At 46.5% G+C, this 27,921-nt stretch overlaps 1 protein-coding gene across 1 annotated transcript; it reads right to left on the minus strand.

The window, feature by feature from the left end:
• Positions 1-10,063: 10,063 nt before the first annotated feature.
• On the minus strand, positions 10,064-17,699 carry LOC127341211 (tryptophan aminotransferase-related protein 2). Its single transcript, XM_051367007.2, has 5 exons — positions 16,819-17,699; positions 16,150-16,462; positions 11,048-11,325; positions 10,638-10,951; positions 10,064-10,547 (listed from the first exon to the last, which is right to left on the minus strand). The coding sequence occupies exons 1-5, from the start codon at positions 17,304-17,306 to the stop codon at positions 10,363-10,365; spliced, it is 1,578 nt and encodes a 525-aa protein (XP_051222967.1). The 5' UTR covers positions 17,307-17,699; the 3' UTR covers positions 10,064-10,362.
• Positions 17,700-27,921: the final 10,222 nt, after the last annotated feature.

Here is a 27,921-nt window from a genome sequence, read left to right on the forward strand (position 1 = left end):
CGGCCGTGGAATGCTATGAAGCATCGAAACATTTCTTCAGGTGTATGATGGAAGAATGCAGCTCCGTTAGTGAGCACATGCTCGCCATGACCGGGCATGCGAAGAAACTCGGTGACTTGGGAATAGTGATTCCTAATAGACTGGGGATTAATCGTGTCCTTCAATCACTGCCACCAAGTTACAAGAACTTTGTGATGAACTACAATATGCAGAAGATGAACAAGGAGTTACCTGAACTCTTTGGCATGCTAAAAGCTGCTGAGATTGAGATCAAGAAAGAGCACCAAGTGTTGATGGTCAACAAGACCACCAGTTTTAAGAAACAGGGCAAGTCTAAGGGAAAATTCAAGAAGGGTAGCAAGAAAGCTGCCACGCCTCCTATGAAACCTAAGAACGACCCTAAGCCTGATGCTGAGTGCTATTACTGCAAGGAGAAGGGACACTGGAAGCGTAATTGCTCCAAGTATCTGGCTGATCTGAAGAGCGACCTTGTCAAGAAAAAGAAAGAAGGTATATCTGATATACATGTTATAGATGTTTATCTCACTGGTTCTCGTTCTAGTACCTGGGTATTTGATACTGGTTCGGTTGCTCATATTTGTAACTCGAAACAGGAACTAAAGAATAAACGAAGACTACTGAAAGATGAAGTGACGATGCGCGTTGGAAACGGATTCAAAGTCGATGTGATCGCTGTCGGCACACTTCCTCTACATCTACCTTCGGGATTAGTTTTAAGCCTAAGTAATTATTATTTTGTACCCGCGTTGAGCATGAACATTATATCTGGATCTTGTTTAATGCAAGACGGTTATTCATTCAAGTCTGAGAATAATGGTTGCTCTATTTTTATGAATAATATCTTTTATGGTCGAGCACCTGAAAAGAATGGCTTATTTCTGTTAGATCTCGATAGTAGTGATACGCATATACATAACATCGATGCTAAGCGAATTAAATTGAATGATAATTCTACTTATATGTGGCACTGTCGTCTTGGTCATATTGGAGTGAAACGCATGAAGAAACTCCATACCGATGGATTACTTGAATCACTTGACTTTGAGTCACTTGATAGATGCGAAGCATGTCTAATGGGAAAAATGACTAAGACTCCATTTTCTGGTATGATGGAGCGAGCTACTGACTTATTGGAAATCATACATACCGATGTGTGCGGACCAATGAGTATAGCATCGCGCGGTGGTTATCGTTATGTTCTAACCTTCACAGATGATCTGAGTAGATATGGGTACATCTATTTCATGAAACATAAATCCGAAACTTTCAAGAAGTTTAAGGAATTCCAAAGTGAAGTAGAAAATCAACTTAACAAGAAGATTAAATTTCTACGATCTGATCGTGGAGGTGAATATCTGAGTTATGAGTTTGGCATGCATTTAAAGAAATGCGGAATACTTTCACAATTGACACCTCCGGGAACACCACAAATAAACGGTGTGTCCGAACGTCGTAATCGAACTCTCTTAGATATGGTTCGTTCTATGATGTCTCTTACTGATTTGCCGTTATCATTTTGGAGTTATGCATTAGAGACAGCCGCATTCACTTTAAATAGAGCACCATCAAAATCCGTAGAAACGACACCGTATGAATTGTGGTTTAATAAGAAACCTAAGCTGTCGTTCCTTAAAGTTTGGGGTTGCGAAGCCTATGTAAAGAAGTTACAACCGGACAAGCTAGAACCCAAAGCGGAGAAATGCGTCTTCATAGGATACCCTAAGGAAACTATAGGGTACACTTTCTATCACAGATCCGAAGGCAAAATCTTTGTTGCTAAGAACGGAACCTTTCTTGAGAAAGAATTTCTCACTAAAGAAGTGACTGGAAGAAAAGTAGAACTCGATGAGATTGATGAATCTATACTCGTTGATCAGAGTAGCGCGATCTGGGAAGTTGTACCTGTACCACCTACACCGGCAACAGAGGAAGCTAATGATAATGATCATGAAACTTCGAACGAGGAAACTACTGAACCTCGCAGATCGACAAGGGAACGTGCCACTCCTGATTGGTATGATCCTTGTCTAAATTTCATGATTGTGGATAACAATGATGAGGACCCTGCGACGTATGAAGAAGCGATGATGAGCCCAGATTCCAACAAATGGCAAGAAGCCATGAAATCCGAAATGGGATCCATGTATGATAACAAAGTATGGACTTTGGTAGACTTACCTGATAGCCGAAAGGCTGTCAAAAATAAATGGATCTTCAAGAGAAAACCAGATGCTGATGGTAATATTACTGTCTATAAAGCTCGACTTGTCGCAAAGGGTTTCCGACAAATTCAAGGAGTTGACTACGATGAGACTTTCTCACCTGTAGCGAAGCTAAAATCTGTGAGGATTTTGTTAGCAATAGCTGCATTTTTCGATTATGAGATTTGGCAGATGGATGTCAAAACGGCGTTTCTTAAATGGAGACATTGAGGAAGAGTTGTATATGGTACAACCCAAAGGTTTTGTCGATCCTAAAAATGCTGACAAAGTATGCAAACTTCAGCGTTCAATCTATGGACTGAAGCAAGCATCAAGAAGTTGGAACCGACGCTTTGATAAGGTGATCAAAGACTTCGGGTTTATACAGTGTCATGGAGAAGCCTGTATTTACAAGAAAGTGAGTGGGAACTCTGTAGCATTCCTGATATTATATGTAGATGACATATTATTGATCGGAAATAATATAGAACTATTAAGCAGTGTAAAAGGTTATTTGAATAATAGTTTTTCAATGAAAGACCTTGGTGAAGCATCATATATATTAGGCATCAAGATTTATAGAGATAGATCAAGACGCCTAATAGGGCTATCACAGAGTACATATCTGGACAAGATTCTAAAAAAGTTTAGAATGGACGAAAGTAAGAAAGGGTTCTTACCTATGTTACCAGGCAAGGTCTTGAGTAAGACTCAAGGACCGGCTACGGCAGAAGAAAGAGAAAGGATGAGTAATATCCCCTATGCCTCGGCAGTAGGATCTATCATGTATGCCATGCTATGTACTAGACCGGATATAGCGCATGCTGTTAGTTTGACTAGCAGATATCAGAGTGATCCAGGAATGGAACACTGGACAGCAGTCAAGAATATCCTAAAGTACTTGAAAATAACTAAGGATATGTTTCTTTGGTATGGAGGTGACCAAGAGCTCGTTGTAAATGGTTACACCGATGCAAGTTGGAACACTGATCCTGATGACTCTAAGTCACAGTCTGGGTACGTGTTTATATTGAATGGTGCTGCAGTAAGCTGGGCAAGCTCGAAGCAGTGCACGGTGGCGAAGTCTTCAACAGAATCAGAGTACATAGCGGCTTCAGAGGCTTCATCAGAAGCGGTATGGATGAAGAGGTTCATTGTAGAGCTCGGTGTGATTCCTAGTGCATTGGACCCATTAATTATTTACTGTGATAACATGGGTGCCATCGCCAATGCACAAGAGCCAAGGTCACACAAGAGGCTGAAGCATATCAAGCTGCGTTACCACTCGATTCGCGAGTACATCGAAGATGGAGAAGTAAAGATTTTCAAAGTACACACTGATATGAATGTAGCAGATCCGTTGACTAAAGCTCTCCCTAGGGCAAAGCATGACCAACACCAGAATGCCATGGGTGTTAGGTATATTACAATGTAATCTAGATTATTGACTCTAGTGCAAGTGGGAGACTGAAGGAGATATGCCCTAGAGGCAATAATAAAGTGGTTATTATTATATATCTTTATGTTTATGATAAATGTTTATATACCATGCTATAATTGTATTGACCGAAAAATTGATACATGTGTGATATGTAAACAACAAAGAAGTCCCTAGTATGCCTCTTAACTAACTTGTTGATTAATGGATGATTAGTTTCATAATCATGAACATTGGATGTTATTAATAACAAGGTTATATCATTGTATGAATGATGTAATGGACACACCCAATTAAGCGTAGCATAAGATCACGTCATTAAGTTATTTGCTATAAGCTTTCGATACATAGTTACCTAGTCCTTATGACCATGAGATCATGTAAATCACTTATACCGGAAAGGTACTTTGATTACACCAAACACCACTGCGTAAATGGGTGGTTATAAAGGTGGGATTAAGTATCCGGAAAGTATGAGTTGAGGCATATGGATCACCAGTGGGATTTGTCCATCCCGATGACGGATAGATATACTCTGGGCCCTCTCGGTGGAATGTCGTCTAATGTCTTGCAAGCATATGAATAAGTTCATAAGAGACCACATACCACGGTACGAGTAAAGAGTACTTGTCAAGAGACGAGGTTGAACAAGGTATAGAGTGATACCGATGATCAAACCTCGGACAAGTAAAATATCGCGTGACAAAGGGAATTGGTATCGTATGTGAATGGTTCATTCGATCACTAAAGTCATCGTTGAATATGTGGGAGCCATTATGGATCTCCAGATCCCGCTATTGGTTATTGGTCGGAGTGAGTACTCAACCATGTCTGCATAGTTCGTGAACCGTAGGGTGACACACTTAAAGTTGGATGTTGAAATGGTAGAACTTGAATATGGAATGGAGTTCGAATATTTGTTCGGAGTCCCGGATGAGATCCCGGACATCACGAGGAGTTCCGGAATGGTCCAGAGAATAAGATTCATATATAGGAAGTCATTTTATGAGATTTAAAATGATCCGGAAGGTTCTATGGAAGGTTCTAGAAGGTTCTAGAAAAGTCCGGAAGAAACCACTAAGGAAGGCGGAGTCCCGGAGGGACTCCACCTCCATGGCCGGCCAACCCTAGAGGGGGAGGAGTCCCAAGTGGACTCCCCCTATGGGGGCCGGCCACCCCCCACATGGAAGGGGGGAACCCCACCCCAAGTGGGATTCCCACCTTGGGTAGGTTTCCCTATCACATGGAAGGTTTTGGGTTCGGGTCTTATTCGGAGACTTGTAGTCCAACACTTGGGGCTTCCACCTATATAATAAGGGACAAGGGGAGGGGGCCGGCCACCCCAACAACCACCAAGGTGGCCGCACCCCTTGAGGCCGGCGCCCCCCTCTCCCAAACCCTAGCGGCTCTCTCTCCTCCACCACATCCCGCACGCTTAGCGAAGCTCCGCCGGTTTTCTCCACCACCACCGACACCACGCCGTCGTGCTGTCGGATTCAAGAGGAGCTACTACTTCCGCTGCCCGCTGGAACGGGGAGGTGGACGTCGTCTTCATCAACAACCGAACGTGTGACCGAGTACGGAGGTGCAGCCCGTTCGTGGCGCCGTGATCAAGATCTTCTACGCGCTTTTGCAAGCGGCAAGTGAACGTCTACCGCAGCAACAAGAGCCTCATCTTGTAGGCTTTGGAATCTCTTCAAGGGTGAGACTCGATAATCCCCTCGTTGCTACCGTCTTCTAGATTGCATCTTGGCTTGGATTGCGTGTTCGCGGTAGGAATTTTTTTGTTTTCCATGCAACGTTATCCTACACCGGGGTCCACAGTTCACTAGTGGTGTCTCTCCGTAAGATAAATAGCATTGGGTGAACAAATTACAGTTGGGCAATTGACAAATAAAGAGGGCATGACCATGCACATACATGTTATGATGAGTAGTGTGAAATTCAATTGGGCATTACGACAAAGTACATAGACCGCTATCCAGCATGCATCTATGCCTAAAAAGTCCACCTTCAGGTTATCATACGAACCCCTTCCAATATTAAGTTGCAAACAACAGACAATTGCATTAAGTATGGTGCGTAATGTAATCAACACAAATATCCTTAGACAGAGCATTGATGTTTTATCCCTAGTGGCAACAGCACATCCACAACCTTAGGGGTTGATGTCACTCCCCCAGATTTAATGGAGACATGAACCCACTATCGAGCATAAATACTCCCTCTTGGAGTTACAAGTATCAACTTGGCCAAAGCCTCTACTAGCAACGGAGAGCATGCAAGATCATAAACAACACATAGATGATAGATTGATAATCAACATAACATAGCATTCATTATTCATCGGATCCCAACAAACGCAACATGTAGCATTACAAATAGATGATCTTGATCATGTTAGGCAGCTCACAAGATCCAACAATGATAGCACAATTAGGAGAAGACGACCATCTAGCTACTGCTATGGACCCATAGTCCAGGGGTGAACTACTCACACATCACACCGGAGGCGACCATGGCGGTGAAGAGTCCTCCGGGAGATGATTCCCCTCTCCGGCAGGGTGCCGGAGGCGATCTCCTGAATCCTCCGAGATGGGATTGGCGGCGACGGCGTCTCTGGAAGGTTTTCCGTATCGTGGCTCTCAGTACTGGAACTATTATCGACGAAGGCTTAGGTAGGCGGAAGGGTAGGTCAGGAGGCGCCACGAGGGCCCCACACGCTAGGGCCGCGTGGCCAGCACCTGGGCCGCGCAGCCCTGTTGTGTGGGCGCCTCGTCGCCCCACTTCGTATCTCCTCCGGACTTCTGGAAGCTTCGTGGAAAAATAAGATCCTGGGCGTTGATTTCGTCCAATTCCGAGAATATTTCCTTACTAGGATTTCTAAAACCAAAAACAGTAAAAACAAAGAATCGGCTCTTCGGCATCTCGTTAATAGGTTAGTGCCGGAAAATGCATAAATATGACATAAAGTATGTATAAAACATGTAGGTATCATCAATAAAGTAGCATGGAACATAAGAAATTATAGATACGTTTGAGACGTATCATCATTCACTCTGTGTCTTTCTCCCGGTTTAGCTAGATAAATATCTGCCAAAGGTGGCTCAAAAATCAAGGCAACCAAGCAAGAGCAGAGAGGCATGGCGATGGTAATTTGCAAAGCAAGCGAGCGTTCACGGCGCAACACTTCCAGTGAATTCGGAGAGAGATAAATTGAGTGAGAGACTGGTTTAAGGACACAAGGGTTCCAATCTTTTGCATTAAGATGTTGGGTTCGACACTTAAGCTAGCTTGACTTGGTCTGGTTCGAAACCAATTCGGTTGGTTGAATGTTTCTTGTCTCAACGTCAGCGATTTTCTCAAAACAACCAAAAAGGGATGAAAAGTGAACTATTCTGCGAGCTTAAGGTCCATTCTAAACTAAAATTAATTTTTGGGACGAAAAGTGAACTTTTTCAAGAATTGAAGGACGAGAGATGGACTTTCTTCAATCTAAATTGATTAAGTACAATTACGCTTATTATTATCTTGTATCCCATATCATGTATGCACAGCTACATATGAAACCTTAGTCCTGACCTATCTCCATTCATTGATTCACAAACCCCAAGTAAACTTGAATGTCCGGTGAGACGAAGATTTCACAAGTTAACAAGGTCTTGCTTGAGTAAATCACCACATCAGTCGCTTTCGAATAATCGATATAAATATAGATCTTCTAAGGAAATAAGCAACTATACTACATCCGGTATTCCGGATCGAAGGTATCAACACCCACTTTTGATGTGGTGGTAGATTAACACCATAGTGGTAGGATGAACTTGTGACCCCCTTTTGGTAATAATCTGCATGCTCCCCTTAGTTTATGATCTGCTTTGAACTTGCCATGCTTGTGATGTTATACTTAACTTGATATTTATGTTCCATGATAGTGGTACATGGTTTACAAATGGAGGCACCAAGAACTCTACAGTTCTTGGAAGATTTATCAAGATCAACTCAATGTCGTTTTTTTTTCCGACAGCTGCTATTGAGATTATGAATTAGGGAAGAAGTGGATGAATAGCACCACAAATTCTTGATTAAGTAGGCAATGGTTGTTCAAGGTATGGCTATTCAAACTATGGTTATTCAAGCTATGGTTGTTTAAGCTATGGATGTCAAAGTCGTGGCAATGTCTGATCAGGCCAGACGGACTAGGCTAAGAGATTTCATCGTCGTTGTCCTGTTGGTGGTGATCGTGAAGTAACTCTTGTTCTGATCCCTCTCTATGATTATGTTGTGTTTGTGTATGATCGGATGTAATGGTAACCTCACCAAAGTTTGAACGTGGTAACCATATGCAGGTTCATGTGGGCAACCAAACGTCTTCTATTTGTATTGTTAGCACTAATCTTGTTTGTTAGCTAGCTACATGTATGTGTGCGTGTGTGTTCTGGCTCTTGGGTCGGAGGCCGGTGTGTGTGGCCGCGTCCGAGCTGGTGCCGAGAGTAGCGGGAGGAGCATCTGGGCGATTTGTTGGAGCTGGGCGAGTCGTGTGCGTTGTGGTGTGCATGGCGCGCGGGCGAGCGGATCGTGGGAGCGCGTTCGTGGCGCGTGGACGAGTGGAGTGCGTGCGTGTGTACTCTGTGTATAAATACCCTCCCGTGTACTGCTTGTAAAGATTGAGCTGAGAAGAAAGAGTTGTACGTGCAGCTTGGCGTTTGTCGCCGGAAATACTCTTGTCTTTGTGTACTTCTTCTTCCACCTCCGTCTGGTCGAGAGCGAAGGCAGCGGCATTCGTCGCCGGAGGGCTGGTTCGGCGTGTGTCGCCGGAGCCAGCCCCAACATTTGGTATCAGAGCCTCATGGTTTGAGGCCGTGGCGCGTGGTCAGTCCGCGACAAGCACGGCGGACGGGGAGGCGGCGCGATGTGATGTCGTTTGTGCGGCGAGGGCACGGCGGACCTGCGTAGGGGCGCAGAGGCCGCGGTGGCACGGCATGGCGGCGGCGTGGAGGAGCTGCACGGCCACGGAGGCCGTAGCGGTGCCATGCGACGGCCATGGAAGCGGCGACCGGCGTGTGTGTGCGCTCCGGTTGTCCCGTGTGTCACCGGCGGAGAAGAAGCTCGGCGTGTGTCGCCGAGGAAGAAGACCGCGTCCTGGGCACGCAGGGCCGGCCGTGTTGATCGCGTTGGAGCGCGACGTGGGCACGAGCTGGGGCGTGTGGAGCGTGGCGAGTTAGGCGGAGGAGTTGGTCCAGCAGCAGGCCGGCCGCGTTGATAGCGTTGGAGCGCATCAGGCGCGCGAGCTGGGGCATGCGGATCATGGCAGAGCTCGAGTTGGAGCTCGAGTGAAGCAAGAAAGCCGTTAGTGCGGCAGGCGTTAGTGCGCCGGGAAGATGGCGTATGTGCGCCGGAACGTGGTGACGTTCGTTGCCGGAAGTGAAGCGGCTGCATGTGTCGCCGGAGAAGGAAGATGGAGGCGACTGACGTAAGCGCGCCAGGTCGGGTCCGCGGGGCAGGGTCACGGCCATGCATGTGTGTGTGCCGGTGGCGCGTGAGTATGTGCTCGCGTTCGTGTCCACTGGTAAGGTTGGAGCTGGGCGGAAGGCGGGGATGGCCAAGTCGCAGCCAGTTGGAGATGGCAGGGTGTAGGGCGGCCGGTGGGGATGACGACCACGGCAGCTGCAGCAACTCCGGCAATGGCAAGTCAAGATTAGGGGGGAAAATGTTAGCACTAATCTTGTTTGTTAGCTAGCTACATGTATGTGTGCGTGTGTGTTCTGGCTCTTGGGTCGGAGGCCGGTGTGTGTGGCCGCGTCCGAGCTGGTGCCGAGAGTAGCGGGAGGAGCATCTGGGCGATTTGTTGGAGCTGGGCGAGTCGTGTGCGTTGTGGTGTGCATGGCGCGCGGGCGAGCGGATCGTGGGAGCGCGTTCGTGGCGCGTGGACGAGTGGAGTGCGTGCGTGTGTACTCTGTGTATAAATACCCTCCCGTGTACTGCTTGTAAAGATTGAGCTGAGAAGAAAGAGTTGTACGTGCAGCTTGGCGTTTGTCGCCGGAAATACTCTTGTCTTTGTGTACTTCTTCTTCCACCTCCGTCTGGTCGAGAGCGAAGGCAGCGGCATTCGTCGCCGGAGGGCTGGTTCGGCGTGTGTCGCCGGAGCCAGCCCCAACATGTATCAGGCTTCTACAAAACCATGCGTGCATCGAACATAACGAAGGTGTCATACTGTCATAGTTGATCAAGAAACGCAGCCAAATCCCATATGGGCAACCAAACGACCAAGCAACCAAACACAACCTTAGTCTTTGATTTGACTTTCCACTCGCTCCTCTCCCCCTTCCCAAATTTGGCAGGTTGGCCGCATTCTGTCCTCGAGCCATTTTCATGTCTCTAAAGACATTCCGAGTACATTCGATTAGATTAATTTGCTTGCTTCTCTTTAAGCATCGATTAATTATCTTGTTGCTTCAGTTCTTTGGAACGGAAACAACTCTAAGAACAGATGCAGACAAGTGAAGCCTTTATAAGAATTTGAGAACAAAGCACGAACAACGACCGAAAACAAGAAAAACTAAAATCTGGCCATCTCCTTCCTTCCTTCCTTCCTTCCTACCCACACACTGCTCTACTACACATGCTCGGCGCGCCACCCGACCGGCATGCATGCTTGACGAAGAAGCCTGACTCGGCACTGATGATCGCCATGGTCTTGGATCACTTGAGGGAGGCGAGGCGCCTGACGAAGAAGTCGAAGGCGTCGTCCCTGTCGAGCATGCTCACCCGGACGTACCTCGTGTCCGCCCCGAACTGGCTCCCGCACCGCGTCAGGATCTTGTGCCCGCGGAGGAACCCTGCGCAGTCCACCACGTCCTCCCTGTCGCACCGCAGCCACGCGAAGGCTGCAAGCAAGAAAGCAAAACAATGGCGCCGCCGAGGTCAGAGAACCGATCGGACATGCATTCCGCAATGTGACAGCACGGCGCACGTACCGGGGTTGTTCCCGGCCGTCTCGTTGGCGAACTTGCAGTAGCCGGTGGTCTCGTCGGGCAGGCTGAAGATGCCGGAGGCGGCGGCCGCGGCGCGCAGCATGCTCCAGCGCTCCACCATCTTGCGCCGCCCGAAGTCGAACAGGCGGTGACTCCGCATCGCGCCGCCGGAGGAGTGCTCGTCGTCGTAGCCATCCGAGACCGCCCTGAGCACCTTGGCGGCGCGCAGCTGCGAGTCCTTGGAGACGCCGATTGTGTTGAGCTCCACGAACTTGGTCATCCGCCGCGCCACCTCCCGGTCCTTCACCAGCGCCCACCTGCGCGCAGAACCATCGCATTTCGTTTCAGGTTCAAGCAACATTGTTTTGACTGAATTGGACTGAAGATGCAGCATGCGGGGAACAAATTCTTACCCGATCCTGGTACCGGCGTGGCCGGTGCTCTTGGAGACGGTGAAGAGCATGATGTCGTGGTCGGCGCGTCGGGTGATGGGCGTGTACTGCGGCCAGTAGTAGGCCAGGTCGTGGACCGCCTTCCCGGCGTCGGAGTTCAGCACGGCCTCCCGGATGGCGCCGTCGGGGTTGTTCGGGGAGCACACCAGCTCAATGTAGGCGTCGCCCACGAACGTGTCTGCGTCGCCGCCCCACCGGAAGAGCCCGGACCGCAGGAAGTCCGTCACGGCCGGATAGGACTGCGGTGGCACATGATCAGATTAATACAGTTTTATTTAAGGGTATGCCTATTTCTCAGTCAACGTTCTCAGGCACGTCATATCATGAAATCTCAATTGTAATTAACTCACGTTGCAACTGATAACTAACACGAATCACAAAGCAAATCTAATAGTGTGGAACTTAACTATGCATGAGACATAATGGTTTTATTGTTAAATCTGAATTGTGTGGGATTTTGTTACTCGTTGCTCTAAATTACACCCAAGATCAAGTAAATTTTCGTCAAATATGTAGATATAAACACCAATAATACTCTCTCAAAATGGTCCTAGTTAGGAGACCCCCGCCACCCTAGGCGACACAGGGGCCGATCGCGACACCGGCCTCAGGCTCCCTCCCCCATAAACCCCTCCCTCCCGCCATCCCTACAGGTCTATCGGGCAAAGCCCGGATGGTGGCGGCGGGGCTTCCTCCCTTACGCGGTGGTGTGCCTCGCTGGCGGTGGCGCGTGGTGTGGTGGAAACTCGCCATCGAGGTGGTGCGGGGCTCCTGTGACAGTGGAGGTGCAACCCGCCCCATGACGGAGGCCTCCCTGTGGCAGCGGCCGGGAGCTTAGGGCACACTCAACCTAGATGGGCTTTGGCGGGCCTGCGGCTCTGAGCCCTTGGCTGCATGTGGGCGTGATAGCTCCTAACAACGTCGACAGTTTGGCACCGTGGCAGTCCCAATGGCTGGCCAGGCGGCGGCGGGCTGGATCCTCACAGTCTAGGCCCCGTTTAGTGGAGTTACGGTGGGACGGTGGTCAGCGCCTCCTTCTCTGATGATGGCAGGCCAAACTCGCCTCTCGTCGATGGGCATAGGCGGCGCCTTGCAGGGCATGTCCAAGGTGCTTCGCGGTGGACAACATTGCCGAGGTGAAATCCCCGCGCCAAGCTAACGACGGCGACGCCCACAGACGTCGTCACCTTCTTGGAGGAGGAGTCATGGTGATGTCCGGCTTCCCCGCCTGAGCACCAGGGAAGCCCTAGATCTAGTCATCGGATTGGGCGACGGCGGCACAACTGTGTCGTTCCCTCCTTGGAGGAGGTTGTTCGGGGAGTCCTTGGTGCGCCAACTAGAGTTGCCGCTCTAAAGGTGGGCTTGTGAGGCGCTATGTACACCGCCATCGACACTTTTTGGTTGGCGCCTTCTTTGGCCTGCTGCGGTCCCACTGTTCATTCGCCAACTCTTAGGTACTTATGGGTGGGCGGTACATCGGCTTGTGCCATCCAAGAGTTGGAGTCGGTCTATCGAGTTCCCTTCTTCAGTTGTGACGCGGCTTTGAAGCTCGGTGTGTCATCCCCAAGGAGACGATGCAAGGAGAGTTCTTGTTGTTTGGCTAGTGTGGGTTGTGTTATAAACCGTGTGGCCTGTGTTTGTATTGTGTTGCCTCCTTAGCATTGTACTGGCCATCTTGGCCTCTTCTTCTATGCAATCTGATGCACCTTTGAAAGAAATCTCAAAATGTAACACATCAAGACCTTTGATGCTCAACTGTGGCCGTTAATATATACCAAATTATATGGGTTGTGCTTGTGCAAATGGTTTAGTTCTATTTGTCTTGTGAATTTTTTATTTCACATATTTTTATTCTAACTTAGCATATATATTATGAATAAAAATTCTAGTAAAAATTTTGGGATGGAGTACCAAATACGTGATATATTCATGATGCTTTCAATAATACTGATGGGATTCTACAGAAATTGGTAATTTTCTAAATATATAGTCAAACTTTACAAATTTAGAAATTTGAAACAAAATCATCCTATGTTTGGGATTCGGCTGAGAGCAATGAATATTAGATCACTAGGACTATGGGCTTAAGCAAAATTGAATCTTAGATGATCTTTATTTTCTCAAGCAGATCTAAGTCAGTCAGTGAATTGACTTGTAGTATAAAGGGCAAAGTACTTGTACTACATACTATATTTTGTTATCCATTACATTATCACCAGGGTGGTTCAGATTCAGTTAAAAAAAGATTAGTTCAGATTGAGAACATGAAACCCGGGAAATAAACTATCGCCGACACCCCATGACTGACCCACATGGTTCATGGCCAGATGTGGAACACACACATGACAATGGAATCGCAAGAACAGAATGCCTCTACTTTTCTGTTCTCCCAGGTTACCTAAAAAGATGAATGATGCCACATGAGCATCAACAGAGGCCGCGTACACCGGCGGCTAGTGCATCAATTCTATAAGCTCTACTCTCATCATCAGCACATGCAGATAGAATTTGTCAGGACAGGGGAGAGAGTTCTCTTCTCCGGCTTATGGGCAGGCGGTATGTTGGATTGTGTCATCCAGGAGTTAGAGTCGGCCTATGGAGTTCCCTTCCTCGGTTGTGACACGGCCTTGAAGCCCAGTGTGGGTTGTGTTGTAAACCGCGTGGCGTTGTACCGGTCATCTTGGCATCTTCTATGCAATCTGATGCATCTTTCAGGGTGTATCCTTGAAAGAACTCTTATCAAAATGTAACGCGCCAAAGACCTTTGATGCTCAGCGGTGACTGTTAATATGTACCAAATTATATTGGTTGTGCTTGTGCAAATGGTTTAGTTGTATTTGTGTTGTGAAGAACTTTTATTTCACGTATTTTTATTCTAACTTCGCATATATATTATGAATAAAAATTGTAGTAAAACTTGTGGGATGGAGTACCAAATAGGTGATATATTCATGATGCTTTCAATAATATTGATGGGATTCTACATATATTGATATTTTTTGTAAATATCTAGTCAAACTTTACAAATTTTGATTTCTAACGAAAGCTAAAGCACAAAATAATTTGAAACGAAATCATCCTATGTTCGAGATTCGGTTGAGAGCAATCAAGGTAAGATCTCTCAGATGAAATTTATTTTCTCAAGCAGATCTAAGTCTGACTCGTACTATAAAGGGCAAAGTACTAGTACTACTATATTTTGTTATCCATTACCACCAGGGTAGTTCAAATTAGTTCAGATTCAGTTAAAAAAAGATTAGTTCAGTTTGAGAACATGAAAGCTGAGAAATAAAGTATGGACTGGACGCCGATACCCCATGACTGACCCACATGATTCATCGCCAGATGTGGAACACACACATGACAATGGAATCACAACAACAGACTGCCTGTTCTCCCAGCCTCCCAGGTTACCTACAAAGAGGAATCATGCCACACGAGCATCGAGGCCGTGTACCGCGCGCCGCCGCCATGTGTGAGCTTACGAACGAGATTCTCTGACTTCGATTGTCCTAATTTTGGATCATTGACAGCTGGGTTCCGCATTTGGTGAGCCCCATATTTCAGTAACTCAAAGTCAGGAAAATATTAAAGAGGCAAAGTCAGAGAATCCGTATCCGTGCCGGTGAGCTTAGCTCTACTCTCGTCATCAGCAGCAGATGGAATTTTTCAGGACAGGGGAGAGAGCTCTCTTCCCTAACTTGAACATGCCAAGTCGGCAAGTCCCGTGACTACTGAGATTCAGATTTGGTTCTAGACTAGATGCCCATGATCCTGACGGTTGTCTAGAGGGACATGTCGTCGGCGAATGACAGTATTGCCGGCCCCTAGGCGCAAGACAGGTTAAGAGCATCTCCAGCCGCGTCTCCCAAACCGCGCCGGATTGAGCGTTTGGGGGACGTGTTTTGTTCGTGCCGCCTTTGGGGGACGTCGCTCCCCAGCCGCGTCCCCCAAACGCCTCCCCCAAACATTTAAAATACTTTTTTGGTATTTTTATTTCAATTTCCACAAACTAATACATAATTGGGTACGCGGTTTCCACAAACTAATACATAGTTCGAACCGTGGTGGACACAAATATAAAATATTGCAAATAAACTAAACCTAACTAGGCCTCTGGATGCCGCGCGGGTCGCCCTTGAGGACGAGGACGAACTCGAACAGCACGTCCGGCTCCACGTCCATCTCCGACGATGAAGACGATGGCGTGGGAGGCGACGGCGAGCGTTCAGCTATGCGGCGGCCACGACCACGACCACGGCCGCGGCCGCGAGGTCGGCCTCCGCCTCTACCAGACATAGCGTCGAGTCTTGTTGAGATGGTGGCGGCTAGGGTTTGGGAGAGAGGCGCTAGGGTTTGTGTGTGAGAGGGACGATGAGAGGCCTTTTATAGGCCGGAGGGAGGCGGAGGAGCGGTGGCGCTCATTAATGTCGGCACGCAGAGCTAGGCGCGACGGGAAGCGTCGCTGCGCCTCTGCGGGAACTGCACCGTCGCTGCGCGCCAATAACTTCCGTCGCGAGGTAGGCGACGGTTAGGTTAAAATTCGCCGCTGACGGTCGGCCCGGCCACTCCCCGCCTCGCTTTTCGTTGTGTCCGGCGTCCCCGGAGCGTCCCCTGTGGGACGGGGACGGGCTCGGGGCGCCGGACACCGTATCGGGGCGCGCCGGACAAAAATGGGCTTTAGGGGACGCGGCTGAAACGCATGTTTTGTCCGGCGCGCCCCAAATTGCTTTGAAGGACGCTTTGGGGGACGCTGGAGATGCTCTAAGTCTCGTCGAGGATTAGCACGCCATGACCTTGCTTGATCACATGGCTAGAGTGGGGGTTTGGGACAAGTGAATGGGGACAGAAGCCAGTGGCACCATCGGTGTCCCCCATTGTCTTAATCCCAGCACCCATCTCCCCATCATTTAGTGGGGAATGATAGGACAATGACAGCGCCCTTGCCATCCTTGTCACACAACAATCTCTAATCATCAACCCCAATGCCCATTTGTTAAGTTTTATGTCACAGAATCTACAGCGCGTCTTTGTGTTTGTAAAATCTGAATCAGCGCACTTACCGAATAGTAGGGCGCGGTTGAGACGACGCTCATGGGCTCGCCGGCGCCGTCGGCGTTGGGTGGCGCCAGCGCGTATAGCGCGGCCATGAAGAGCTGCGTGGATCCGGTGCCGACGAGGACGTGGTAGCCGTCGACGGCGGCGTTGCCGACGGTGCGGTGGAGGCGGCGCACCTGCTGGTCGAAGCCCGGCTCCAGGAACCAGCACACGTTGGTCACGTCCGAGAAGTAGCTCATCGTCTGCCATCCCGGGATGACGATCTCCGCCGCGTCCCCCGTCTCCCGCCAGAAGGCCTCGAACATGGTCGGGTCCCCGCTGCAACCGACAGCGCGAATGTCAAACCTTGTTTCTCTGTACATGATGTTGTGAGCTGAGAATCGAGCACGGCCGTCGTGCTCATGCTCATGTGGTTTCTTTTGCTTGCATCGATGGCGAAAATAGACTATGGCGAAAACGAAAGCAAATCTTGGCGACAGGTGCATGCATGATGCATCGATTAAGGGTGGAGCTGGCACCAATCGGCCCTTGGATCGGCATTCATTCCTCCTTGACATTGACATTGCACAGGGACATGCTCCGCGGGGAATCGCAGATATTTTAATGGACAAAAAAAATTACAGTACTGAGACTGAGAGAGTAGAGGACTGAGGAAGAGGGAGCCGGAGACTCACTGGTCAAGGTTGATGACGGAGTCGTGTGTCACCGCTGGCTTTCCGGTCGAAGGCGCCCTCGTATCCCTGTCCTTCAGGTCGACACTCCGCGCCGCCGCGCCGCTCGTTTCAGGTTGAACGCAGGTGTCATGCCGCTGGTCAGGAGAGGCGGCGGCGGGATGGTGCTGGTGGCTGACGGCATAGTGGTAGAGGAGGAGCGCGAGGGTGGCGACGTTCAACGCGACGGAGGCGAAGACGGCGACGCGCCACAGCGGTGTTCCCGGCGCCGTCCGCCTCCTGCCGGTAGCCTTGGCCGCCGAGAACGCGCCGCCTCTCGGCCTGCTCGCCCCCCGGAGGGCCACTCCGCCGCCGCCGCTCGCGGTCACCGCGTGCTCCTCCCGGCTGGGCGCGCCGGCGCCAGGAGACGCGAGCATGCGCGGCATTAGGCCGCCTCCGTTCCCTTGGAACTCCCCCCGTGCGTCGATCAGGCGCCGCTGGAACGCCGCCATGACGCCCTGAATCGAGGTGTTTCTTCTAGATGAAAAACAAAGAAACGCTAGCTTCTCGGATGGACACAGCACTGCTGGTGCTGGGCCGAGGAAGGAAAAAAGATTCAGTGATCCACCGTCGGGATCGGACGGAGATAGCTCGGACCTCGGAGCAAGGCTGCTGTTGCTTACGCACTCTCCTGTTTCAGTGTCTAGCGCGCTGCAGCAGACTGTTCTTGGTCAGTGCGCTAGCTTGCTAGCTCACGGGAGCAGCTGAGCAGGAGCAGACGGGACGAGGACGAGAGAGAGAGAGTGGGGCGAGGAAAGAGAGCTGGATGGGAGCTATCGAAGGAGTCAGCTGCTGCTCTGGGTGCGGCAGAGGGAGGTGGTAGGAGGGCGATGCAGATGCGGCAGTGAGCCTGGACCTGCACGGCTTTATTTATAGCTAGAGGGCGCCCCTACCATTACACGAGGACGGTACTATATTCCTTCTGCCGAAACGGGGTCCGTTGTAGGCTTTCTTTTCAAGTTAAGCACCTCACTGGTTTATAAAATTTCAAAAGGTTGGAATAAGGAAAATTGTAAGGTTAGGATGTCATATACTCGGTTGTCGTGTTGAATGGTACACATATTTCGTATCGTTTCCCAGCTTGCAATCTGTTTTTCCAATAAAGAAAACATATTAACATCGAGAGATACAATTTACATTCAACCTATGCAACAACGTAATAATATCATAATGGCAGTACAGATACACATAACCCCAAAAAAAACTTATAAGAAAATAAAAGACCCACTACGGTATTCAGCCCTAGACGTAACAATACAACCATCACCAAGACAACACATGAACTCCACGCTCTTCAAAAGAAACGCCTTCAAAAAGGAAACAGTGCGCAAACATCATCGTCACCCGATCAAAGACCATAGGCTTTTACTCTGAAGATAGTCACCGTTACATTCTCCATATAATAAAACTTTAGTAATAGGATATCCAACTTTTCTTTATGATATTCCTTTGAACCAAAAATATCTTGAACTTCGGCCACGTATATGCATAGATTGTCTTGAATGGTGCTTTTACAAAACTGTAACTTAATGGGATTAGAACTGTAATTTTATTGATTGTATACATATATTGCTATTCAAACATGTTTGTTTTTTTATATTGTTAGTATGTTAGAGTACATTACAATCTACATATGCAAACAAAAATCTGGATTTTTTGTGAACTTTTGATGAGATGAGTTTTCTCCGCGAAAGCACACTTAGACTCTTAAACGTATTTCATGTCTTGTTGGATCGATTTCGTTGCAGAAAAACTATATAACGTTTTGCGAGAGTGACAATACTATGGAGAGTTACCTTCATGGTAGAGTACAAAAGATCTGAAAGAAAATTTTCAAATGAAATATAATTCTGTGAATTCAATAACTGACCTAGGAAAATTATGGCTATCATATAGCATCTTTAAAAGAAAGCAAATATAAGATATATTGTGTAACGCTATGCTTTTCTGATAAAATCTACACCATACATCGCAAAAGAGAAGCCTATCTTGGTGTGTCCATGATCTTTGAATAATCCCCCTAATTAATGTAAGACAGTATCATGCCTACATTAATCCCATGTAAAATGTTTCAAGCCTCTTAAATTACTTGTTCTTGTATCGTAATCTGAACACATGAGGCACAGATAGTAACTACTCTCTCCGTTCTTATTTAATTGACGTGATTTTGTGCTGCTGGCTTCAGGATTTTGCACTACCCTTGCGTCAATTAAAGCGGAACCGAGGTAGTATGTGCCAAACAATTGAGATTCTGAAATTAGGAAATTTTCCATACCACTTACTGTAATTAAAGTAAATTATTTGTTAACAGGTACATGTTTCGCATGCATGGTGACAACCATTGCGTTTTGTGCATGCTGATACAATGCGTCTTCCATTGCCTCTATTTCTATAATCGGATCCAATCGAGTTTCTCTTTCCAACATTCCAATGAAACAATTTTAATAGACATGGCATTTTTTGCACCTTTTTCTAGAATAAATTAGGAAGCTAAACCAGTATAGTCGGTAAAAGAAATAATAACTTTTCGACCATATGTATAAAAGACACTTTGCATTTCTGTAAGAAATATAGCAAAAGATAATTCTTAACTAAAGAGATTTGCTTTAGCTTTGAAAATGCAACAAACGCTCTTCATTGCATGCATTGTTTAATGTTTTCAAAGCGTTTTTATGTTCAGCCCAATCCTTTCGTATGGTACTTTCCATGTATTTTAAGATGCAAGTGCTCCCCTTTTCTTGTATATACTACCTCAACTTTTCTAAAAGTTCATTCTAGCTTTAGCTTAATTTATAGTTTTAAAGATTGTCCTTATCATTTGTTTATGATCATACGTGGGGAAAAGACTGTGGATGGATTTCTATACAGGGAAAAGGACCACTCAGGTATGAAAAGCATCAATCGATCACTACAGGAATGGAGCCAGACGCCGACGGCCAGACTCTACGCCGAGGGCTTTTTATCGGGGCCGTCGGCGTACGGCCTCGCCGGGGCAGCTCGGAACGCCGGCCGTCGGCGTAGACATACCGTCGGCGTATAGGTTGCTACGCCGAGGGCTGCCGTCGGCGTCTACCTGGCCCTCGGCGTAGGCACCAGCATAGCTCCTGCTCCATCCGCGACGCGACGGCGCGCTCACGGCGTCATGTAAGACGCCGAGGGCTACCCTCGGCATAGGGCATGGCCCCCCTATGCCGACGGCCACCCTCGGCATATAGTTTTTTTTTTCTTTTTTCTCTCTCTCATATTACTTTATATTATGTTTCTATTATTTATTTACTAGTATGAATTATGCAAAAAAAGGTTCTATTTTTTAAGAATTCGTAGATGACATATGTAGGTTCCACGGGTGACGCTCTTCGCAGACGGGTCAACCGGAGCCACTAGGCCCAACTTCTGCTATCGATGTACATATGTCCTAAAACATTTAGGAACAATTCCATTGCTAACCCTAACTCCAACCCTAATCCTAACCGAGGCCATTCCCGGCCTAGGGTTTCCCGCTTCTGCGGGACAACTGTCTATTTTGTGAACATTTTGGTAACCCTAAACCTCACCCGGATCCTATCCCTAACCCTAACCCTAGGGGTAGATCTGCGGGGTCCCCGCCCTAGGGTTTGGCTAACCTTGCATGTACCTGGCGTTGACGATTTCCGCATACATGGGCTAGCACTTGGTAAAATCCAGGATCTGTATGTGGAAACTCCCGCCACGGCTCAAACGGAGCCTATTTTATGGTAAAGTATGCCCAACCTATGGTTTCCATGTACATATGTACTAAACAAAGCAAAACAAGTAAAAAAGTCCATTGGTAAACCCTCGCACGGAGAAAGCTATAGGGGTAGATCTGCGGGGTCCCCGCCTTAGGGTTTTCCAAGATACAGACCACCGGAGCGTCGTAATCGCTGGAAAACTTGTGTGTGTCCACATGGCATGCACAAAAGTGATTTGAGATGGTTTTATATCCAAGGCTACCCCCCAAGGTGTGTCCGGCTTCTCGGACAGGGGGGTCTGATACGTCCCAAACGTATCTATAATTTCTTATGTTCCATGCTACTTTTATGATGATACTCACATGTTTTATACACATTATATGTCATTATTATGCATTTTCCGGCACTAACCTACTGACGAGATGCCGAAGAGCCGATTCTTTGTTTTCTGCTGTTTTTGGTTTCAGAAATCCTAGTAAGGAAATATTCTCGGAATTGGACGAAATCAACGCCCAGGGGCCTATTTTTCCACGAAGCTTCCAGAAGACCGGAGGAGATACGAAGTGGGGCCACGGGGCGCCGCCACACTAGGGCGGCGCGGCCTACAGGGGGCCCGCACGGCCCTAGCGTGTGGGGCCCCCGTGACTCTTCCTGACCTGCCCTTCCGCCTACTTAAAGCCTTCGTCGCGAAACCCCCAGTACCGAGAGCCACGATACGGAAAACCTTCCAGAGACGCCGCCGCCGCCAATCCCATCTCGGGGGATTCAGGAGATCGCCTCCGGCACCCTGTCGAAGAGGGGAATCATCTCCCGGAGGTCTCTTCATCGTCATGATCGCCTCCGGATCGATGTGTGAGTAGTCCACCCCTGGACTATGGGTCCATAGCAGTAGCTAGATGGTTGTCTTCTCCTCATTGTGCTATCATGTTAGATCTTGTGAGCTGCCTATCATGATCAAGATCATCTATCTGTAATGCTACATGTTGTGTTTGTTGGGATCCGATGAATATTGAATACTATGTCAAGTTGATTATCAATCTATCATATATGTTATTTATGTTCTTGCATGCTCTCCGTTGCTAGTAGAGGCTCTGGCCAAGTTGATACTTGTGACTCCAAGAGGGAGTATTTATGCTCGATAGTGGGTTCATGCCTCCATTAAATCTGGGACAGTGACAGAAAGTTCTAAGGTTGTGGATGTGTTGTTGCCACTAGGGATAAAACATCGATGCTTTGTCTAAGGATATTTGTGTTGATTACATTACGCACCATACTTAATGCAATTGTATGTTGTTTGCAACTTAATACCGGAAGGGGTTCGGATGATAACCTGAAAGTGGACTTTTTAGGCATAGATGCATGCTGGATAGCGGTCTATGTACTTTGTCGTAATGCCCTGATTAAATCTCATAGTACTCATCATGATATATGTATGTGCATTGTTATGCCTTCTTTATTTGTCAATTGCCCAACTGTAATTTGTTCACCCAACATCTGTTTATCTTATGGGAGAGACACCACTAGTGAACTGTGGACCCTGGTCCTATTCTTTACATCTGAAATACAATCTACTGCAATTGTTCTTACTGTTCTTCGCAAACAATCATCATCATCCACACTATACATCTAATCCTTTGTTTACAGCAAGCCGGTGAGATTGACAACCTCACTGTTACGTTGGGGTGATACGTCTCCGACGTATCGATAATTTCTTATGTTCCATGCCACATTATTGATGATATCTACATGTTTTATACACATTATATGTCGTATTTACGCATTTTCCGGCACTAACCTATTAACGAGATGCCGAAGAGCCGATTCTTGTTTTTCGCTGTTTTTGGTTTCAGAAATCCTACAAAGGAAATATTCTCGGAATTGGACGAAATCAACGCCCAGGGTCCTATTTTTGCACGAAGCTTCCGGAAGACCGAGGGGAAAGGAAGTGGGGCCACGAGGCGCCGCCACAACAGTGGCGGCGCGGCCTGTGTCTTGGCCGCGCGGCCCTGGTGTGTGGGGCCCTCGTGTGGCCCCCCGCGTTGCCCTTCCGCCTACTTAAAGCCTCCGTTGCGAAACCCCCAGTACCGAGAGCCACGATACGGAAAACCTTCCAGAGACGCCGCCGCCGCCAATCCCATCTCGGGGGATTCAGGAGATCGCCTCCGGCACCCTACCGGAGAGGGGAATCATCTCCCGGAGGACTCTTCATCGCCATGATCGCCTCCGGAGTGATGTGTGAGTAGTTCACCCCTGGACTATGGGTCCATAGCAGTAGCTAGATGGTCGTCTTCTCCTTATGTGCTTCATTGTTGGATCTTGTGAGCTGCCTAACATGATCAAGATCATCTATCTGTAATTCTATATGTTGTGTTTGTCGGGATCCGATGGATAGAGAATACTATGTTATGGTGATTATCAATCTATTACCTATGTGTTGTTTATGATCTTGCATGCTATCCGTTATTAGTAGAGACTCTGGCCAAGTTTTTGCTCTTAACTCCAAGAGGGAGTATTTATGCTCGATAGTGGGTTCATGCCTCCATTAAATGGGGACGGATGTGAAAGTTCTAAGGTTGTGGATGTGCTGTTGCCACTAGGGATAAAACATTGATGCTATGTCCGAGGATGTAGTTATTGATTACATTACGCACCATACTTAATGCAATTGTCTGTTGTTTGCAACTTAATACCGGAAGGGGTTCGGATGATAACCTGAAGGTGGACTTTTTAGGCATAGATGCATGCTGGATAGCGGTCTATGTACTTTGTCGTAATGCCCAATTAAATCTCACAATATTTATCATATCATGTATGTGCATTGTCATGCCCTCTCTATTTGTCAATTGCCCGACTGTAATTTGTTCACCCAACATGCTATTTATCTTATGGGAGAGACACCTCTAGTGAACTGTGGACCCCGGTCCTATTCTTTACATTGAATACAATCTGCTGCAATACTTGTTTTACTGTTCTTCGCAAACAATCATCATCCACACTATACATCTAATCCTTTGTTACAGCAAGCCGGTGAGATTGACAACCTCACTGTTTCGTTGGGGCAAAGTACTTTGATTGTGTTGTGCAGGTTCCACGTTGGCGCTGGAATCCCTGGTGTTGCGCCGCACTACATCCCGCCGCCATCAACCTTCAACGTGCTTCTTGACTCCTACTGGTTCGATTAAACCTTGGTTTCTTACTGAGGGAAACTTGCTACTGTGCTCATCACACCTTCCTCTTGGGGTTCCCAACGGACGTGTCAACTACACGCATCAAGCAAATTTCTGGCGCCGTTGCCGGGGAACTGAAGAAAAGCTACACCACAAAGATTTCTAACTCCCACATCAACTACACGCCAGAAGCAAATTTCTGGCGCCGTTGCCGGGGAGATCAAGACACGCTGCAAGGGGAGTCTCCACAATCCAATCTCTTTACTTTGTTTTTGTCTTGCTTTATTTTATTTACTACTTTGTTTGCTGCATTATATCAAAACACAAAAAAATTAGTTGCTAGTTTTACTTTATTTACTGTCTTGCTCTCTATATCAAAAACACAAAAAAATTAGTTACTTGCATTTACTTTATTTACCTTTTGTTTATTTCATCATGTTTCCCCCTAATTACACTCTAAAAGACATACCAGTAGGACGTGGGTCTATCATTGGAAGAGATAATATAGAAGATTTTTTCACTCATGTTAGTACAGCTGAAGATTTTGAAGATAGACACTTGGTAGAACTTGCTCCTACTTATGAAATTGCTGTTGCTTCTTTAGTACACATGTTGGAAACTAAATTTGTTAATCTCAATCCTATAATCCAACACATGTTTCTCACACTCGGTGATATGGAGGAAGGGGAGAAGAAAGATTTTGTCTTAGAAACCCTTCTTAAAGAATTTGGTGGTGTAGCAAGAGAGGCTAGAAAAGTCTTTATTAAATATAAGATGCTTGGTTCTTACACCAACTTTGCTAGTACCCTTGAAAAAATGGACATTGATAGAATAAAGTACACTAATAATGTTAATGATGTAGGGGATATTAAGACATCAATACCTTGCAAGCTCGCAGGACTGTTCGAGGCACTAGAAAAGAATTATGATTGGATTGTTCCTGAAAATTTGTTTGATGAGAATAGTAAGGCTAAGAGTAATGAAAAGGGAGCCTCTGAAACTTACATAGATAAGATAACATGCATTGTTGAGGCAACTCCCAACACCCAAGGTAATGTTGATGCTTCATATCTTGATAATACTTGATTCACACTTTCTGCGCCTAGCTGAAAGGCGTTAAAGAAAAGCGCTTATGGGAGACAACCCAAGTTTTTACTACAGTACTTTGTTTTATATTTGAGTCTTAGAAGTTGTTTACTACTGTAGCAACCTCTACTTATCATGTTTTTGTGCCAAGTAAAGTCTCTATGGTAAAGTTGATGCTAGATTTGGATTGCTGCACAGAAACAGCATTGCTGTCTGTCACGAATTCGCGCAGAAGTCTCTGTAAAAAAATCAAAAAATCTGAAAATTTACGTGCGTGATCCTCAGATATGTACGCAACTTTCATTAGTTTTGAGTTTTTCTGTTTGAGCAAGTTAAGTGCCCCTTCCAGGTTCGTCTTTACGGACTGTTCTGTTTTTGACAGATTCTGCCTTTTATTTCGCATTGCCTCTTTTGCTATGTTGGATGAATTTCTTTGATCCATTAATGTCCAGTAGCTTTGTGCAATGTCCAGAAGTGTTAAGAATGATTGTGTCACCTCTGAACATGTGAATTTTTGATTGTGCACTAACCCTCTAATGAGTTTGCTTGAAGTTTGGTGTGAAGGAAGTTTTCAAGGGTCAAAAGAGGAGTATGATATACTATGATCAAGAGGAGTGAAAGCTCTAAGCTTGGGGATGCCCCGGTGGTTCACCCCTGCATATTTTAAGAAGACTCAAGCGTCTAAGCTTGGGGATGCCCAAGACATCCCCTTCTTCATCGACAACATCATCAGGTTCCTCCCCTGAAACTATATTTTTATTCAGTCACATCTTATGTGCTTTGCTTGGAGCGTCGGTTTGTTTTTGTTTTTGTTTTTGTTTGAATAAAATGGATCCTAGCATTCATTGTGTGGGAGAGAGACACGCTCCGCTGTTTCATATGGACAAATATGTCCTTAGGCTTTACTCATAGTATTCATGGTGAAGGTTGAATCTTCTTCGTTAAATTGTTATATGGTTGGAATTGAGAAATGCTACATGTAGTAATTCTAAAATGTCTTGAATAATTTGATACTTGGCAATTGTTGTGCTCATGTTTAAGCTCTTGCATCATATACTTTGCACCCATTAATGAAGAAATACATAGAGCTTGCTAAAATTTGGTTTGCATATTTGGTCTCTCTAAAGTCTAGATAATTTCTAGTATTGAGTTTTGAACAACAAGGAAGACGGTGTAGAGTCTTATAATGTTTACAATATGTCTTTTATGTGAGTTTTGTTGCACCGGTTCATCCTTGTGTTTGTTTCAAATAACCTTGCTAGCCTAAATCTTGTATCGAGAGGGAATACTTCTCATGCATCCAAAATCCTTGAGCCAACCACTATGCCATTTGTGTCCATCATACCTACCTACTACATGGTACTTCTCCGCCATTCCAAAGTAAATTGCTTGAGTGCTACCTTTAAATTTCCATCATTCGCCTTCGTAATATATAGCTCATGGGACAAAATAGCCTTAAAAACTATTGTGGTATTGAATATGTACTTATGCACTTTATCTCTTATTAAGTTGCTTGTTGTGCGATAACCATGTTCCTGGGGACGCCATCAACTCTTTGTTGAATATCATGTGAGTTGCTATGCATGTTCGTCTTGTCTGAAGTAAGGGCGGTTTTCACAATCAAATGGTTTGAGTATGCATACTGTTAGAGAAGAACATTGGGACGCTAACTAAAGCCATGAATCATGGTGGAAGTTTCAGTTTGGACATAAAACCTCAATCTCTTATGAGAATATTAACTGTTGTTGAATGCTTAAGCATTAAAAGAGGAGTCCATTATCTGTTGTCTATGTTGTCCCGGTATGGGTGTCTAAGTTGAAGAATGATCAAAAGCGAGAAATCCAATGCGAACTTTCTCCTTAGACCCTTGTACAGGCGGCATAGAGGTATCCCTTTGTGACACTTGGTTGAAACATATGTTATGCAATGATAATCAGTGTTAACCCAAGCTAATTAGGACAAGGTGCGGGCACTATTAGTACACTATGCATGAGGCTTGCAACTTGTAAGATATAATTTACATAATACATATGCTTTATTACTACCGTTGACAAAATTGCTTCATGTTTTCAAAACCAAAGCTCTAGCACAAATATAGCAATCAATGCTTCCCTCTGTAAAGGACCTTTCTTTTACTTTTATGTTGAGTCAGTTCACCTATCTCTCTCCACCTTAAGAAGCAAACACTTGTGTGAACTGTGCATTGATTCCTACATACTTGCATATTGCACTTGTTATATTACTCTATGTTGACACTATCCATGAGATATACATGTTATAAGTTGAAAGCAACCGCTGAAACTTAATCTTCCTTTGTGTTGCTTCAATACCTTTACTTTGATTTATTGCTTTATGAGTTAACTCTTATGCAAGACTTATTGATGCTTGTCTTGAAGTACTATTCATGAAAAGTCTTTGCTTTATGATTCATTTGTTTACTCGTGTCACTACCATTGTTTTGATCGCTGCATTCATTACATATGCTTACAATAGTATGATCAAGGTTATGATGGCATGTCACTCCAGAAATTATCTTTGTTATCGTTTACCTGCTCGGGATGAGCAGGAACTAAGCTTGGGGATGCTGATACGTCTCCGACGTATCGATAATTTCTTATGTTCCATGCCACATTATTGATGATATCTACATGTTTTATACACATTATATGTCGTATTTACGCATTTTCCGGCACTAACCTATTAACGAGATGCCGAAGAGCCAGTTGCTGTTTTCTGCTGTTTTTGGTTTCAGAAATCCTACAAAGGAAATATTCTCGGAATTGGACGAAATCAACGCCCAGGGTCCTATTTTTGCACGAAGCTTCCAGAAGACCGAGGGGGAAAGGAAGTGGGGCCACGAGGCGCCGCCACAACAGGGCGGCGCGGCCCAGGTCTTGGCCGCGCGGCCCTGGTGTGTGGGGCCCTCGTGTGGCCCCCCGCGTTGCCCTTCCGCCTACTTAAAGCCTCCGTCGCGAAACCCCCAGTACCGAGAGCCACGATACAGAAAACCTTCCAGAGACGCCGACGCCGCCAATCCCATCTCGGGGGATTCAGGAGATCGCCTCCGGCACCTTGCCGGAGAGGGGAATCATCTCCCGGAGGAC

The sequence above is a fragment of the Lolium perenne genome, chromosome 3 (assembly GCF_019359855.2).
Source record: "Lolium perenne isolate Kyuss_39 chromosome 3, Kyuss_2.0, whole genome shotgun sequence".
Lineage (NCBI taxonomy): Eukaryota > Viridiplantae > Streptophyta > Magnoliopsida > Poales > Poaceae > Lolium > Lolium perenne.

Coding starts and splice junctions, on each gene's coding strand:
- LOC127341211 (XM_051367007.2), bottom strand. CDS start 17,306: ATGGCGGCGTTCCAGCGGCGCCTGATCGACGCACGGGGGGAGTTCCAA. Junction 16,463..16,818: donor TCCGTCATCAACCTTGACCA/GTGAGTCTCCGG, acceptor TGTCGGTTGCAG/CGGGGACCCGACCATGTTCG. Junction 10,952..11,047: donor CACGCCGGTACCAGGATCGG/GTAAGAATTTGT, acceptor TTCTGCGCGCAG/GTGGGCGCTGGTGAAGGACC.